A 14,537-nucleotide genomic window follows, 5' to 3' on the forward strand; every position below is an offset into this window, starting at 1 on the left:
TGGTGCATCAGCCGTAGCCGCCGGATGACCTCCTCCTTGGGGAGCGCGTCCTTCTCCTCGTCACCCCGGTTCTCCGCCCGCGGCATGTCGGCCACGACGCCGGCGGAAGTTGCCCCCAGAGCGGAGGGCGACGTGGCGCGATGGGAACGTAGTTGCTTCTGCAGGAGGAGCTGGCGCTAGGCTTTCTGGATTCGCTCGATCTCGGCGCGTCGGAGGAGCTTGCGGCCGGCGGCCGCCGAAGTCGGATTCGAGGCGCTGGCGCTTCCGCTGCAGCTCGCGCTTTAGGACATCCATGGCTCGCCGCTCGCGGTGGCGCCGGGTCGTTAGCTGCAGTTTCAATTTGGATCCATGGATCGGGTCCGGATCGCGGATCGGACAGGTGATTGGTTCTGGAAGCATCGGACACGAAGACGAAGGGGCGTCTGCTCAAACGGCCCATTTGGGGAGGTCGGCCCAGGAAAGAAGCAGGTGGCCCGTGGAAACCTGGCGAAGCAGCCCGACGGCCCACGACGGACGAAAATCATGGCAGAATCCTTATTCTTTTTTTATAATAGTGTATATATATATATATATATATATATATATGGGATAACAAAGAAAATGACTGTTAACAAATTATTAGTGTATAGAAAAGGTGCATTCCTAGATATAGATAAAATATAAATGCACTTATAAAAAGTGCAACATCATTGGCCCATAACTTTTGTATATGCTACGTGGAAAAATATCTGATGAATTTTTTTTCCAATTGTTCTTTTGGATTAACCAGTCATCACCTTTAAGAAAACGAAGGGCTGTCATATTAGATGGGAGCGAGTGAGGTTGGACGGTTGGAATAAAGTCGCAAAGATTACTAGATTAGGATATATTCGTACTAGGATTACTCACAGCCATATAAGTATTTCCAATTTGGTTTGTTGTTATATGATATTCTTGGTTGTAATATGCGAATTATCATGAATGTCCCACCTCCATCCCCACCCCTGACATAACATATACAAGGGTGATATTGACGTATTTACACGTGAAAGATAATTTGTTAATGAAACGTTTATATATGTATTCTTAGTGATCTAAAAGCTAAGATTGAAAATAAACTACCATGGAAAAAACCCCAAAATCAATGGAACGAGATCCTCTAACTTTGATCTCAGTGGCTGACACATGGGCCGATGGACGATGGAGCCTGCATGTCAGACACCCACGTCCGTCCGACTTAAGTCAGAGGGACTGTGTTCAAAATCAACTCTAAATTTAAAGTTAAAAATTTAAATTTGGATTATAATCGTAAATAGAAACAAAAAAAGGATGATGCTGACAGACAATGAGGTTAATTCGGCTCTCATATTTCTTTTTGAGGCTGAAGTCAGGAGCTCTGCCATTCTTTAAAAAGGGGAGAAAACGCTCGGTTCGAGATTAGGTTACATGATCCACCTTAGAACAGGAGGTCAGCCGCTACACGTTTCTATTTAGAATTTGATCGGTAACAGATCTATCATCATATTGGCCACCTTCATCGACGTGTTGGGATAGTTATTATTGAAAATCGAGTGAAGTGCACCAGCAGTTCATGACATATTGGTGATGCCATATGGGTCCCACATGTTATTATCTCTCTCCTCCTTATTCTTTTCTTTCTCTTCTCATAGGCGTCACCGTGGCATGCCACGTCAGCGGATGGAGCGGGTCGAAGCTCGTTTGGACCTATATGACACCCCCGGACAAGTTCGGGAATCCAAAAATACATTTTAAGAATTCAGAGATCTAGATGATACATGCACACAAGTTTAGAAACCGCTGTTGCACTTCAGTCTCGAAGATTCGGTCATTGCGGTGCAAGCACTATAAACAAAAGCTGCATCCAAAATTTTCCGTTGTTCCTTCAGAATCTTGGCCCTGCACACATGACACATGCCACCACTGTAGGTAGTCTCCATTACAGAGAGTGGCCGTAATTAGCCCAACTCCAGTCCAGCCATAGCCATCTCAGCTCCTGAATTCCTAACCCTCCCATGTGTTTTGGGTCTGCATCTTGCCTTCCAGTTGATCAGGCAACGACCACCGTTAGCTGATTCTGAACCTATCCACACGAAGTTTTAGTTTCTTCTTATCCTGTCCATTTTCTTGATTGGTCCAGTCTTTAACCTCAACACACTGGCACAGGTTTGGTTTGGTATATGTCACAGGAATTTGAGCTAAAGCCTCTGAAATGATCACCAAGATACAATCTTACGTGATAAAATTGATTAGGGCCCCTTTTAATCGCAGGAATGAAAAAAATGGAGGAATGAGAAAACATAGGATTCTGACAGAAATGTAAGTGTAAACAGAGGATTGCAAAACACAGAAAAACGTAGGAATGACCGTTTGATTGGACCACAGGAAAAACACAGGAATTTGAGGAGAGATAAAGACACAAGTATTTTTTCCATGAGGTTTTACCTCTTGCTAAATTTTCTCCAAAACTTATATGGGAAGAGGAATTTCATAGAATTTTATAGAATTCATTCCTTCGATGCAAAGGGCTTTGTAGAAAAAATTCCTATAGGAATGAAATCCTCTAGAATTCATATAAGTTTCCTTTGAATCAAATGGGGCCTTATATGTTTGGGTCTTAGGTTGTTCTCATCGGTGGCGAGGAGGAAGGTGACGAATTGACGACACGCCTAACGCCTTTCATCGTCCTTGAGGATGGTATGCTTACGCTTATGGGTGAGAATGTGCCAAGACCTGTGGCTATGTTCACAATCCTATTTATTTTTTTTAAAAAAATTAGTTTAAAACTTTACACAATTTTATTTTGAACCCATTTTAAACCCGGCTCTTAACTTTTATAGTCAAAATGGTTTGGCCCATTACTACCCCTAACTACGCTCGTCATATATCTTTGCGTGTGTCGGAGTTGATCAATATTATAGCGGACGTTCGGTGTTGGCCAGTTTAATGTTTATTTTTCGTAACAACGTGGTTAAAATTATTCTCTTACCCTATTCGTTCAAAAATATTTATTATTTAGCATAAAAAAACAATTTTATGTTAAAATAAACTTACAAAATATAATAAATATAATAAGTTTACGATATTATGAAACTACATTCCGAGGAGAAACTATATGTACCATCTTGTATATTTACGCTAAGCATTTAACAAATTATCGATGATCGAAATTTTAGAAATTTAAACAAATATCATAAAAACGATAAAAAAAATTTAACGGACAGAGCATAATTTAGAATTGATCAAGCTACTTCATACTCCGTTTAAAATAGACCAACCATGATTCTAGGAAGTACCCATGTCCAATGGTTAAATCGAACTTCCATCCTTATCGTTGTTCATGTTGACGGGTACGTCTGTACCACTGGAATTAGGGATGAACGGTTGAGGTGAACCGGTGGAACACAGTGATCGATCGAGCAGCATCCTGTGCTTGCCAAAAAGCCAAAAATGATACTAGTACTATCAAACTGACAAGAGAGGTGTACAATCAATGGACGTATATATGGACGGTGCACATTAAGCAGAAGAAGAACATCATGCACATGCCATTCCGGGATAGCATTATGATTTTGTAGGAAAGGAAGATGATGTGATTTATCTATGTCGGCCTGGATTATACACATGCTTTTTCTGTAATTTGTAAATTCTGACCGATTCAAATAGTTACTACAAGATCCGCCCCAAAATATAATCATTTCTAGTTTATTTAGCATGACCTAAAGATATGTCAGAGAAAGGATAATTTTTTAATTTGAAATCTATTAGATTTCGTTTCTAACTATCTGATTGTCTTTGAAATCATTGGAATAGTTAAAATTATGACAATTAGTAAAAAATATTTATATTATTGTATAAAATTTGAATACTATAAATACTTATATTTTAGAAAAAAAATTACACTATAAGAAAACACGTCTAAGAGATATACCAATTACATATATAAAAACACTGGATTTTGGAGAGAATATTGCAGTTTTTTTAAACATGGTACAGACAATACATAGATGATAATAACAAAATAAACTACTGTACCATTTTTTTTCCTCGGGCAAGTACTACTTTTCAAAACGTTGGAGGGATCTCATGTGATGCCTAAACTAGAGTGCATGGATCGGTGATTTTTCATGGGAATTTTGGCGTGCTAAACCGGTACACTTAAAAGTTAAAATGCATGCTTAATTAATTTTTTTCTTCTTTGGACCACACGAGTTTGTGATGATGTTTCCTTTTCTTATGGGAGAGTGGCCAGATTACGTGCATCTCTACAAAGTCTATGCCAAACACTGTAACATTTACGTCACAATAAACAAAACAAAAACAAAGAGTGAAAGAAGAATACCAAATAAAATTTTGATAAGTAGATGCTTCTAAAGAGCAATTAGATGCTTATAAGAAAATATAATCAATCCAAAATTAAAAAATTATACATCTTCTTTGTTTATACCAGATACCTTACAAATGATTATATTTTTAACGGTGGTCACATTAAAACAGTTAAATTTATTGGCACGACAAAAAGTCTCTAAACCAAATAGCCTAACACTTCTAACACTTACTTGGTTTCTTTGTTGAGCTTCCCTAGAATGAGCATTTTTTGGTTTTTTTAGCATTTAACCATTTGTTATTTTAAAAATTATAAAAAATTAAAAAAATTATTCGCCTAAAATGCTATCCATATTTTATTATCTAATAACAATAAAAAAGTAATAATTTTTTAAATAAGACGAAAAGTCAAACATTCTGTAAAAACCTTAAAAATTATTTATATTAGAACGGATATTATATTTCTATATCAAATTTGAAAGGGTCTAATTTACGACAATTCTAAAGTCACATGGTACGAAAAAAACAGACGAGCACCGAATTTTCAACATCCAAAAATAAAAAAATGAAAAAAAGACCGCACGAACACGTGTACTCGGTGGGGCCCACACACGTGGGAAGACGCCTCCAACCACGTCCAGCCGAGGCGACCGCGAGACACGATGGCCCCAGCGGCGGGGCCCACATCGCAGCGAGAGGCGCGTGGCGTGTCCAGCTAAGCCTAGGCGCAGACACGCGCATCGCCTCACCTTGCCAGCGAGGCGCCCACCACCCACCCACCCACCCAAACCAAACCAAACCCGCGACTCCGCGAGAGAGAGAGAGAGAGGGAGAGGAGGCCGGCGGCGGCGCCGACGATCTCCTCCGGCGCCATGCTCGCGCCCGCGCCCGCGCCGGCGCACGCGGGCTTCTCCTCCTCCTCGCCGTCCGTGGTGGGGAGGAGGGTGCTCGGGGCTCGTGCCCCACCGGCGTCGGTGGCGGTGGCGGTGCGGGGTGGTGGTGGTGGTGGTAGGGGCAGGAGGCTCGCGGGGGTCGGGGTAGCGGCGGCGTCGCCCGACGAGCTTCACGCGCGTGGGAGGCCCCTCCGCGGCGGCGCCTACGAGGAGGTGAGCGCCGGTCCAGCAGAGCCTATTGCTGCTGCTGCTGCTCCTCCTCCTCGTCCATGGAGACCGTGGTTTAGTCCGTATATTAACAGCAGAATTTTTAATACGAAATCGAAAATTCGAGGTGAATTATGAATCGACGGCTCCATAGTACTAGCCTCTCTAATATGCGAAGCAGTGAAACCTGAACCGATCACCAGCAGGATGTGGTATGGTGCGTCGAATGGCCTAGGATCTGATTAGCCCAAAGTGAGGCAGCTGGATTTGCTGTAGATTGTATGGTACATCTGTTTATTTATCCTGGAAATGTCCCAAGAGCAGGCGACAAAAAAAAAAAAGTGGCAGCTGGATATTAATCGTGACACTCATCAGTCTTAACTCTTCATGAGATGTATGGGCTTACTGAAAATGTTTCCGATGATTCAAGTGCTAATATGGTTAAACCTTTTTAGTGTGTGCTACAATATTGTTTAGCCCTCGTTGTCGGATGGCAGTGATAGAGAAGTAATTCAGAATGCTTGAGTGTCTCCACAAAAGTTTGAGGATGTTATTTAGCTTTCACCAACAAAGAATATATGCTTTTCATCCTGAGCTGTCAAATTTATCTAGATGAGAGCATTAGCATCTTTTTGGTCCTATTAGGTTTCTAGATTGTCACTGTTCCTTATCATGATGCTCCTGTGTTTCTTGTAGAGATCTGCGCTTTGGAACTTGATAAAAGACATTGAACCTTTGGATCTAAGCATAATCCAGAAAGATGTTCCTTCTGAAACTGTGGATGCAATGAAGAGGACTGTTTCAGGCATGTTGGGCCTGCTTCCATCTAATCAGTTCCATGTGGTCGTAGAGTCCCTTTGGAATCCTTTTTTCAAGCTATTGGCATCTTCAATAATGACAGGGTATGCTTTCTCTGCCTGAAAATTAGCTTTCATGTTCATCCACTGTATTGATTATAGACTTCTAGTTGAATCTAGTTGGTCAAAAGAACTTGCTTTTAAGCATCATCACCTTTTGCAGTGCACATGCAAGTAGCAAATAACTTGATGTGGAATTTTAGGTCAATGCATTAACATAAATAATTATGTAGCGTGGAACAGAGAAGCTCCTTTACACCATCTATATGCATGAAATGGAAGCACTATTTGCATGTACTTTGGCTAGTTTAACAAGACAATCACAGCACTTCTAACCTTCCATAGCTTTGTTGTCCATGACATTCTAGTGCAGAGTCTAGTATACTGAGTGCATATTACAAATGAGCAACTTATCTTTTCTACTTAGAAAATTATCACCCATATAATCTGCAAATATTCCTTGAACATTTACCTCCAATTCTCTTCCCTAACTGGCTATTCTTCCACCCTTTTAATTAAAGGGCTAGCATTCCTTTTCATAATAGTTCCTTGGTACCAGCTTGGCACTCGTCTAAATCAAACTTTATTACTCAAAATTTCAGATTGAATTATTATCACTCTTCCTCACAAAAAAAGGAAGAAGATAGATTAATAACCTTTTTTTATGGCAACCAGCTTTCTTTCATCCGATAATTCTTGATATGGTGAAATATAATTTTTCGATATTGTGAAAAACACATATAATTTAGCACAAATACATGATGAAGTGATTTGCATGTGCCAGGAAAATTAGTTTCTATGTTTGCCTCTATGCAGGTATACTTTATTCAATGCTCAATACAGACTCTCTCTTGAAAGAACACTGGAGTTTTCTGAAGAAGAAACTGAATGCCAGAAAGGAGAGATCAGTGAAGATATTGACCATGTTATCAGTGTTAGAAGGTCTGCTATGTTTTTCAGGTTACCAGAAGATACAGGCTTGACACTTGAATCAGAAATGGCAGATGAAAAATTATGTGGAAATATGGATGGACTAGGTAACTTAAGTATTGAAGCAAAGAAACTTATTCTCGGTATGCAATCTCGCTTGGATTCCATGGAAAAGGTAATTTCCATCTCTTATCGGATCGGATGATCACAGATGATTGGTAGCGAATACTTGTGTGGCCGTTCTATCGCCCCGTTCGGTAGGAGGGGGGAGGGGGTTAGTATCCGGCGTGAAAAACGTAGTAATAGATTAGTACATGATTAATTAATCATTAATTATTAAAAAAATATAAAAGAGATTAATATGATTTTTTAAAACAACTTTCCTATAGAAAGTTTTTGTAAAAAATACACCGTTTAGCAGTTCGGGAAGCGTGCACGCGAAAAAGAGAGGTGTTAGATACCTTATTGGGGTGGCCGAACATGGCCTATGTATAAGAACTGCTTGCATATATCTGCCAATCTCGGCCTACCTACTATACTCAGAGGAAATGTCATGACTGATTAATTTCACTGTTCTTTCTGCATCAAGAATGCCTGCTTATTGTAAGCTTGACTAGTTAGTATAATTCTATGTTAATGACCCATTGGTATTCTTTAACATCTTTGCAGGTTTAAGTTTTCACTTGAAAGCTATTGCTGCAGAATTTAATTGTGTTACACTATTCAACCTTGCAGGAGATACGCGAACTTAAGAAGAAAAAATCTTCCCAACAAATGCAAGAATTTGCCGGAGAAGAGAAAAATGAGTTGCTGTATTACTTGAGATCGCTATCACCTGAGAAGGTTGTTCTGTCTCTGCTCTTCCGTCTTTTTAGTTCCACAGACTTCCACTACTAATATATTTCCTTGTGTTGGATACTGATGTGAACAAAACCAACAATAGCAACCAAAGTTAGATGGAATTTTCTGGTAGACACATTTTGTTTTAATTTGAGCTAATAAGCATTTTGAGCAGGTTGTTGAACTCTCGGAGTCTTCCTGGCCTGGCGTGGAAGAAGCTGTTCACTCTGTGGTATATGGTCTGCTAGCAACACTCTCCCCCAAAATGCATACAAAGGTCTCTCCGACATCAGAGAACATGGCAAATGGAGCACTAAATTTTGGACCGGAGGATGGTGACTTCGCTGAACTCGTGGAGGATGTGCCTCTCCCATTTCAGCCTGTGATAACCATTCCTCGCGACCGTCTTGCACGTCTCTTATTCTGGTAAATACTAGACGATCGGATCGATAAGTTTCCTTCCCTGTGCCGCCTTCTGTTATTTGAGAGCGTTTTGACCTTGTGATCTTGCAATGGTTGTTCAGGTGCATGATGCTGGGCCATTACATCCGAGGCCAGGAGTGCCGGCTAGAGCTGACGCATCTCCTGACAGTCCCTAGTGATGCAAACTCATGATCTCCCTGGTGGTGGTAGCAACAGCAAATCTCCTGTCACTTGATTGAACGTCTGCATGCGAAGATGGAAACTGGAAACACCACTATGGTGGCATCATCCGAGTCGATCCAATCCAATCTCGATGCAGTTACCAACACCAGTATCAGATACGCAGAGAAGGGTGAACTGTGACTACTGGAGCAAACTGGCCAAAGGTTCCTGCACTCTCGTCAGCTCCTCGTCCCTGCAGAGTACAGAGCTCGAACCAGGTTGCCCATGAGCGTCGGATTTCCATATGACCATTCCATGGCATAGCGTGCTTCTTTTTCACCTTTTCTGTCGCTTGCGTTATGTATACTTGTATTTCCTCGTCCTCACCGATGTTTTGGTAGTAAAAATACTGGTTTTTCGTAGTACTAGTCCTAGCTAGCAACCTTGGTGTGTTGATCTGTATATATAAATATAGTTTGGCCATAGCGTGTGATCGTCGCCTCCTGTATATATACGTAATGTACAAAAAATCGTTTTTTTTCCTGTTTATAGAATCTCTAATAGGAGTATTCATTTTCAAGATAAAGTTGGACCCCTTTGGGAAGTACTCTATCTCCTAAAATAACCTTAACCTGTTAGATATAATGCTGTTAGATATAATGTTTAACTCTTAGTCTTATTTTAACAACTTTTTACGATTAATATTTTTATTTTATTTTTATTATATGATAAAATATAAATAATACTTTACATATTACTAATTTTTTAATAAGAAAAACTTAAAAATTGTGTCTTTTTGGAACGGAGGTAGGAGTGGGCCGGAATTCCCAGGGCCTAAATAGGCTCCGCGGTAATAATCACCGTAATTTATTATTTACCTCTGCGAGGAACCCAAAATTTACCCACGTGGCGATAATTTGGCGCCTAGTCACGAGTAATTTCGAGTTTTAAACCCTAGCTCGCCGAGCAGATCCCGCCCGCGGAAACCAAACCAAAAAAAAAAAAAAAAACTAAAGCGAAACACGATTCCACGAAACCCTCGTCGTCCTCCTCGCGAGATCGGATTCGATCCAGCTCAACTCGTTCCGGAGGCGGAGGCGGGGGCGCGTCTCCACCCTATTCGAATTCTCGATTTGGCGCTCTTCTTCCCTCCCCACCTCCCATTTCCCCACCCCCACCCCACAAATCTACTTAACCGCCGCCGCCTCGCCGGTGCTGCTCCAAATCAGTTGCCGGAGGGATGGCTGACAAGGAGAACGCCACCCCGGCCTCCGCGGCGACGCGGCTCACCCGCGCGGCGGCCAAGCGCGGCGCGGCCGACTCCGGGGCGCATGGCGCGCCGGCGAAGAGGAAGCGGGTGGCGCTCGGTGACCTGCCGACGCTCTCCAACGCCGTCGTACCCCGCCATCAGCCCCCGTCGCACGCGCCCCTCGTCGTCAAGCCGCCGTCCAAGCCGGCCGCGGAGGAGGCGGCGGAGGCCCGTGAGCCCGCGGCTGCGGAGGGCGTCGGCGGCGGCTCCCCCGCATCCGTGTCGACGTCGCCGCCCGCCGCCGGTGCGGACCCCCAGTACGCCTCCGACATCTACACCTACCTCCGATCCATGGAGGTACGCTCCGATGAGTTCCTCCGCATTCGAATGAATGGTGCTACTACTAGTGTAGGGTTTAGTTGGGGAAGGGGATCTGATGATGCGGTGACGCAGGTGGAGGCGCGGCGGCAGGCGGCGGCGGACTACATCGAGGCGGTGCAGGTGGACGTGACGGCCAACATGCGGGCCATCCTCGTCGACTGGCTGGTCGAGGTCGCCGAGGAGTACAAGCTCGTCGCCGACACGCTCTACCTCGCCGTCTCCTACCTCGACCGCTTCCTCTCCGCCCACCCGCTCAGGCGCAACAGGCTGCAGCTCCTCGGCGTCGCCGCCATGCTCATCGCTGCGTAAGCGCCGCCTTGATCCCCACATTGCTTCTTCTGCTCTCATTCCGTCCGAGATTGGGGGTTGATTGGATTGTTTCGTGTGGTGGTGATGGTTGCAGGAAGTACGAGGAGATTACCCCTCCTCATGTGGAGGATTTCTGCTACATTACCGATAATACCTACACTAGGCAGGAGGTTGTCAAGATGGAGAGCGACATACTCAAGCTCCTCAAGTTCGAGATGGGCAATCCTACCATCAAGACATTCCTGAGGTGGCACACTGACCCAAAGCCTCATAAATCTTCTGAAAATGCTTGCTTCCAATCTGAACCTGTGGCTGAATGGCTCTTTTTTTGTGCATTTTCCCTCTGTCCCACTGAATTTCAGGCGGTTCATGAGATCTTGCGAGGAAGACAAAAAGGTGACCATCAATCCTCGTGATTCATTATGTTTTGGCCATTTAATTCTTGCTCTGTTGCTTCCTTAGGTGCATAATTTGGTGTCCCTGATGTTATTGTTGTATACTTGTTGCAGCGCTCTAGCTTGTTATTGGAGTTCATCGGGAGTTATCTTGCTGAGCTTAGCCTACTGGACTACGGTTGTCTCCGGTTCTTGCCGTCGGTGGTTGCTGCCTCAGTGGTGTTTGTTGCTAAACTGACCATTGATCCGTACACCAATCCTTGGGTAAGAACTGAAAACTATTTCTCTGTTCAAATTTCTGCCATCGATCTATATTCAAAGGCTAAAGACTGTCCTGTATGTGGTTCTAGTGCAAGAAGATGCAGAAGTTGACAGGGTACAAGGTGTCTGAACTGAAGGAATGCATAACGGCCATCCATGACTTGCAGCTCAATAGAAAATATTCATCCTTAACTGCAATTCGTGACAAGTACAAGCAGCACAAGGTATGCGCATGTCCTGCATTTATGTAGTCTTAATCAGATCATTGTCATAACTGTAGTGTTGGTCTAATCCTGCAATTATTTGGAACAGTTCAAGTGTGTGTCAACATTGCTTCCTCCTGTTGATATCCCTGCATTGTACCTCCAAGATTTAACAGAGTAGCTGTTTTTGGTCTGCAACATTGTGAGGTTAACAGTCTGAGCTCATCTTGAGCTCCTGGAGATAAATGAAGAATTACAGTTGCAGAGCAGCTTTCTCAGCTGAGCTAAGTTAGGGTGCTGTAAGCATTTAGAAGCTGGAGGTTTTAAAGCCTAAGCCTCAGAGGGAGATCTGGAGTCCATTTAGGAGTCACTGAATCACTAACAGGCATTCTCCTGTTTTGTAAAATTGTAGTTCTGTATTATAACTTACAACATGGTGCCTTGATCTGTTGGGAGAAAAAACCTGTAATATTTCAGACGCTGATCCATTCCCTTTGTTCATCTTTTTATGAAATTATCTGTTACTGTCAATAAACTCAGTACCTGGTCCCCCCCACCCTAAAAACCACTGACAACTTGAATAGGAATGCTCGACATGTTGATGTGATGCCTCTTGCCATGTACGTGACAATTTGGTAGTATTGGAATGTTTTGTTCAATCAAACTTGTAAATGTATGTGCCATTGCTAATGCATCATCAAGAAATATTTGATGTAATTGGCGTTATGATGACTACTGTGTTGAGGAACTCTGGTGTGGTTTATTTGCAAACTTGCATTTCTTTCAGTTTCAGGGCAACCAATGTGGCAGAAATAACCTTTACAGTTGTCTCTGTTATATAAGTGCTGCCTATATTTGTGTTTGCAACAATACAGTAGCCTAGGTTAGTTCAGATGCCATTTCTAGTTTTCTACTGATAAACTTGTGCAGCTTGAAAGGTGAATAAAGTTTTGTCCTTTTGTCCCACCCTTTCTAGCTTGAAGTTTTTCTGCATAGGCTGCAATGTTTTTTTTCTCCTTTCCATAGTTTTTCTTAGCTGAGTGAGAACTGATAATCTTTCCTTACCATTTTCATAAAAAAAAGATAACCGTGTACTACTCTTTAGAACTATCTTCCGTAATGCCTTTTTGAACGTTAAAATCTCATAGGATTTGCACTAATTTAAAATTAGTCAGCCCATTTTCTGTAGGAATTGGAAAAGATTCCTGCCGTTTTGAACTGTTTTTTCTGGGATTTTTGCTACATGTTGTTTCCCAATTATTTCGTGGGCATGCTTAATAGGTTGATATCTTAGGAAAAACAAAAATTGAGAAACATGCAATATAACTGAATTACTGATATAGACAAGATACTTGGTTTGTGTAAGAAGTGCTGAGGAATACATATCTTCCTTCGCAATTGAATTAACTATGATCACTCTAATAAGTTTCTAGCTACAAAATTATCAAAGTAATTTGGCTCTGAAAGTTTTTCAATAATTCTGCCAAGACTTTCCAAATGAACAATAATACCTTCGAAGTTCAGTACTACCATATGATTTCATCAGATGGTGAGCTGAACCTATTGAATACTTCAAACTCATTTATTCAGAACTCAGAAGGACAAGCTTGAGGAGGGACTTATGTACTGGTCAAATTGTACATCAACCTATCAAAGCCTGAGATTCAAGTCTATCTTACTCTGTTCTGATGGTTGGTCTGAAGGTTGTGATCTCAATCTGAAGCTCCCTGGCCATGTCGAATTCGTCACCTCCTCATAAGCAAGCGGTGGCCAGCTGATGCTGCCTTCATAGAATCTTGGTGCTGTCCTGATCTGAGCTTGCTGGCTTGTCTTCTGAATCACTGAGCTCTGGTTTACTCTTAGGGAGTGCACAAAGGCGGCATGTGCCTCGAGAGGCAGCCCCATCACCATCCTCTGGGCATGGTAGGAGCGTTTGGCGGCGCTTCGCTCTCGCTTGTGGGCGTTCTGGTGGCCACCCAGAGCCTGTGAGCTGAAGAACTTCCTCATGCAGAAGTTACATGAGAACACCTTGTGTGGTGCAGAAGTTTTAGGAGGCTCAGACTCCAAGCAGTTTGCTGCTTCTGCTTCTGTTGCTGCTTCTTCTGGTGATCCCTTTGCGCCAAGGGTGAGACTCAGCCATGTCGCGCTGTCATCTTGCTCGCCGGTAAGCAGCTGCTCCGAGCTCTCCTTGTTCACTGATGACTCGTCTGCTGGATCCATCTTCTATCATGTAAGTGGTTCAGGCTTCTGGCTCTAGTTTTGCAGCTCATGTATGGTGCATCTTCTTTCAGTTTTCAGATGGCTTTATAAAGGATGACGAGGTACGAAGGCAGAGGGAATTTTTTTTGGGGGCTAATAATTGAGGCTTGTGGATGGTCTTTGTGAGGAATCAGGAGGTAAAGAACTTTGTCTGTAGTTAGTGGATCTCTCTTTAGTTGCTTATTATCTCTTCTTCCCTTTCTTGCCTGGCCCTTGCATGTACTGTAGTGGTGCTTGCTTACCTGGTACATATCCCAGGGGTAAGGCAGTGCATGCTTCTGTCATCTTTTCCTGTTGCTTGAAATTGTGATTTGATATCTAGGTCCACACCATCGCACTTGCTGATGTGTGTACTCCTGTTCTTTTTCTAAAAGAAAAACAAGATTCATAATACGAGGCATGAAATTTCCATGACAAGCTTTCTTCCATTGGCTGGTATGCCTCCTACAGGTGCCGTTTGACTATTCAGCAGGGGGTTTGATGAAAGCGATCCCCCATTAATAAAGTCATGAATCTTGTTAGGATTTTTGGTCGAGTCTAATCAGGCAAGCCCACAGTTTCAGGCTCTAGAATGATGGTTCGGTTAGGCCATAAGAAGCAATCCTATAATAGTCTTCATATGTACGGTGTATTCCTGTTGAACATCCTGGGCATAGGTGCTGTTGCAATAGTAGCTATATAAATTATCTAGTTCTTTTTTTTTACCATCTGTACCATACTACCATAGACCATAGTTCACTTATTTCTGATATTAACTTGCAGAAAAAGCATGATGGTTAGGTCAGAATTCACATTAAGCAGTACATATTGGTGCCAGCAGAGAGATAGTAATTAGTTAATCCCAC

The 14,537-nt window shown here is 42.7% G+C and overlaps 3 protein-coding genes across 3 annotated transcripts; 2 read left to right on the forward strand and 1 right to left on the reverse strand.

The window, feature by feature from the left end:
- The first annotated feature begins 3,276 nt into the window (after nucleotides 1–3,276).
- LOC102719168 lies at nucleotides 3,277–9,224 on the forward strand. Its single transcript, XM_015842853.2, has 7 exons — nucleotides 3,277–3,386; nucleotides 5,204–5,429; nucleotides 6,120–6,325; nucleotides 7,097–7,385; nucleotides 7,946–8,053; nucleotides 8,226–8,476; nucleotides 8,575–9,224. Exons 1-7 carry the CDS (start codon nucleotides 3,277–3,279, stop codon nucleotides 8,663–8,665), a joined length of 1,281 nt encoding a protein of 426 aa, XP_015698339.2. The 3' UTR covers nucleotides 8,666–9,224.
- Nucleotides 9,225–9,634: 410 nt separating this feature from the next.
- Nucleotides 9,635–12,146, forward strand: LOC102719447 (cyclin-A3-2-like). The gene is made up of 7 exons (XM_040529582.1): nucleotides 9,635–10,241; nucleotides 10,338–10,570; nucleotides 10,669–10,821; nucleotides 10,937–10,970; nucleotides 11,084–11,233; nucleotides 11,320–11,454; nucleotides 11,543–12,146. The coding sequence occupies exons 1-7, from the start codon at nucleotides 9,876–9,878 to the stop codon at nucleotides 11,612–11,614; spliced, it is 1,143 nt and encodes a 380-aa protein (XP_040385516.1). The 5' UTR covers nucleotides 9,635–9,875; the 3' UTR covers nucleotides 11,615–12,146.
- A 596-nt stretch (nucleotides 12,147–12,742) lies between these two features.
- On the reverse strand, nucleotides 12,743–13,905 carry LOC102709793 (zinc finger protein 7-like). Its single transcript, XM_006664085.3, has one exon. The coding sequence runs from the start codon at nucleotides 13,651–13,653 to the stop codon at nucleotides 13,084–13,086; it is 570 nt and encodes a 189-aa protein (XP_006664148.1). The 5' UTR covers nucleotides 13,654–13,905; the 3' UTR covers nucleotides 12,743–13,083.
- Between the last annotated feature and the right edge of the window lie 632 nt (nucleotides 13,906–14,537).

This window comes from Oryza brachyantha, chromosome 12 (assembly GCF_000231095.2).
Source record: "Oryza brachyantha chromosome 12, ObraRS2, whole genome shotgun sequence".
Classification (NCBI taxonomy): domain Eukaryota; kingdom Viridiplantae; phylum Streptophyta; class Magnoliopsida; order Poales; family Poaceae; genus Oryza; species Oryza brachyantha.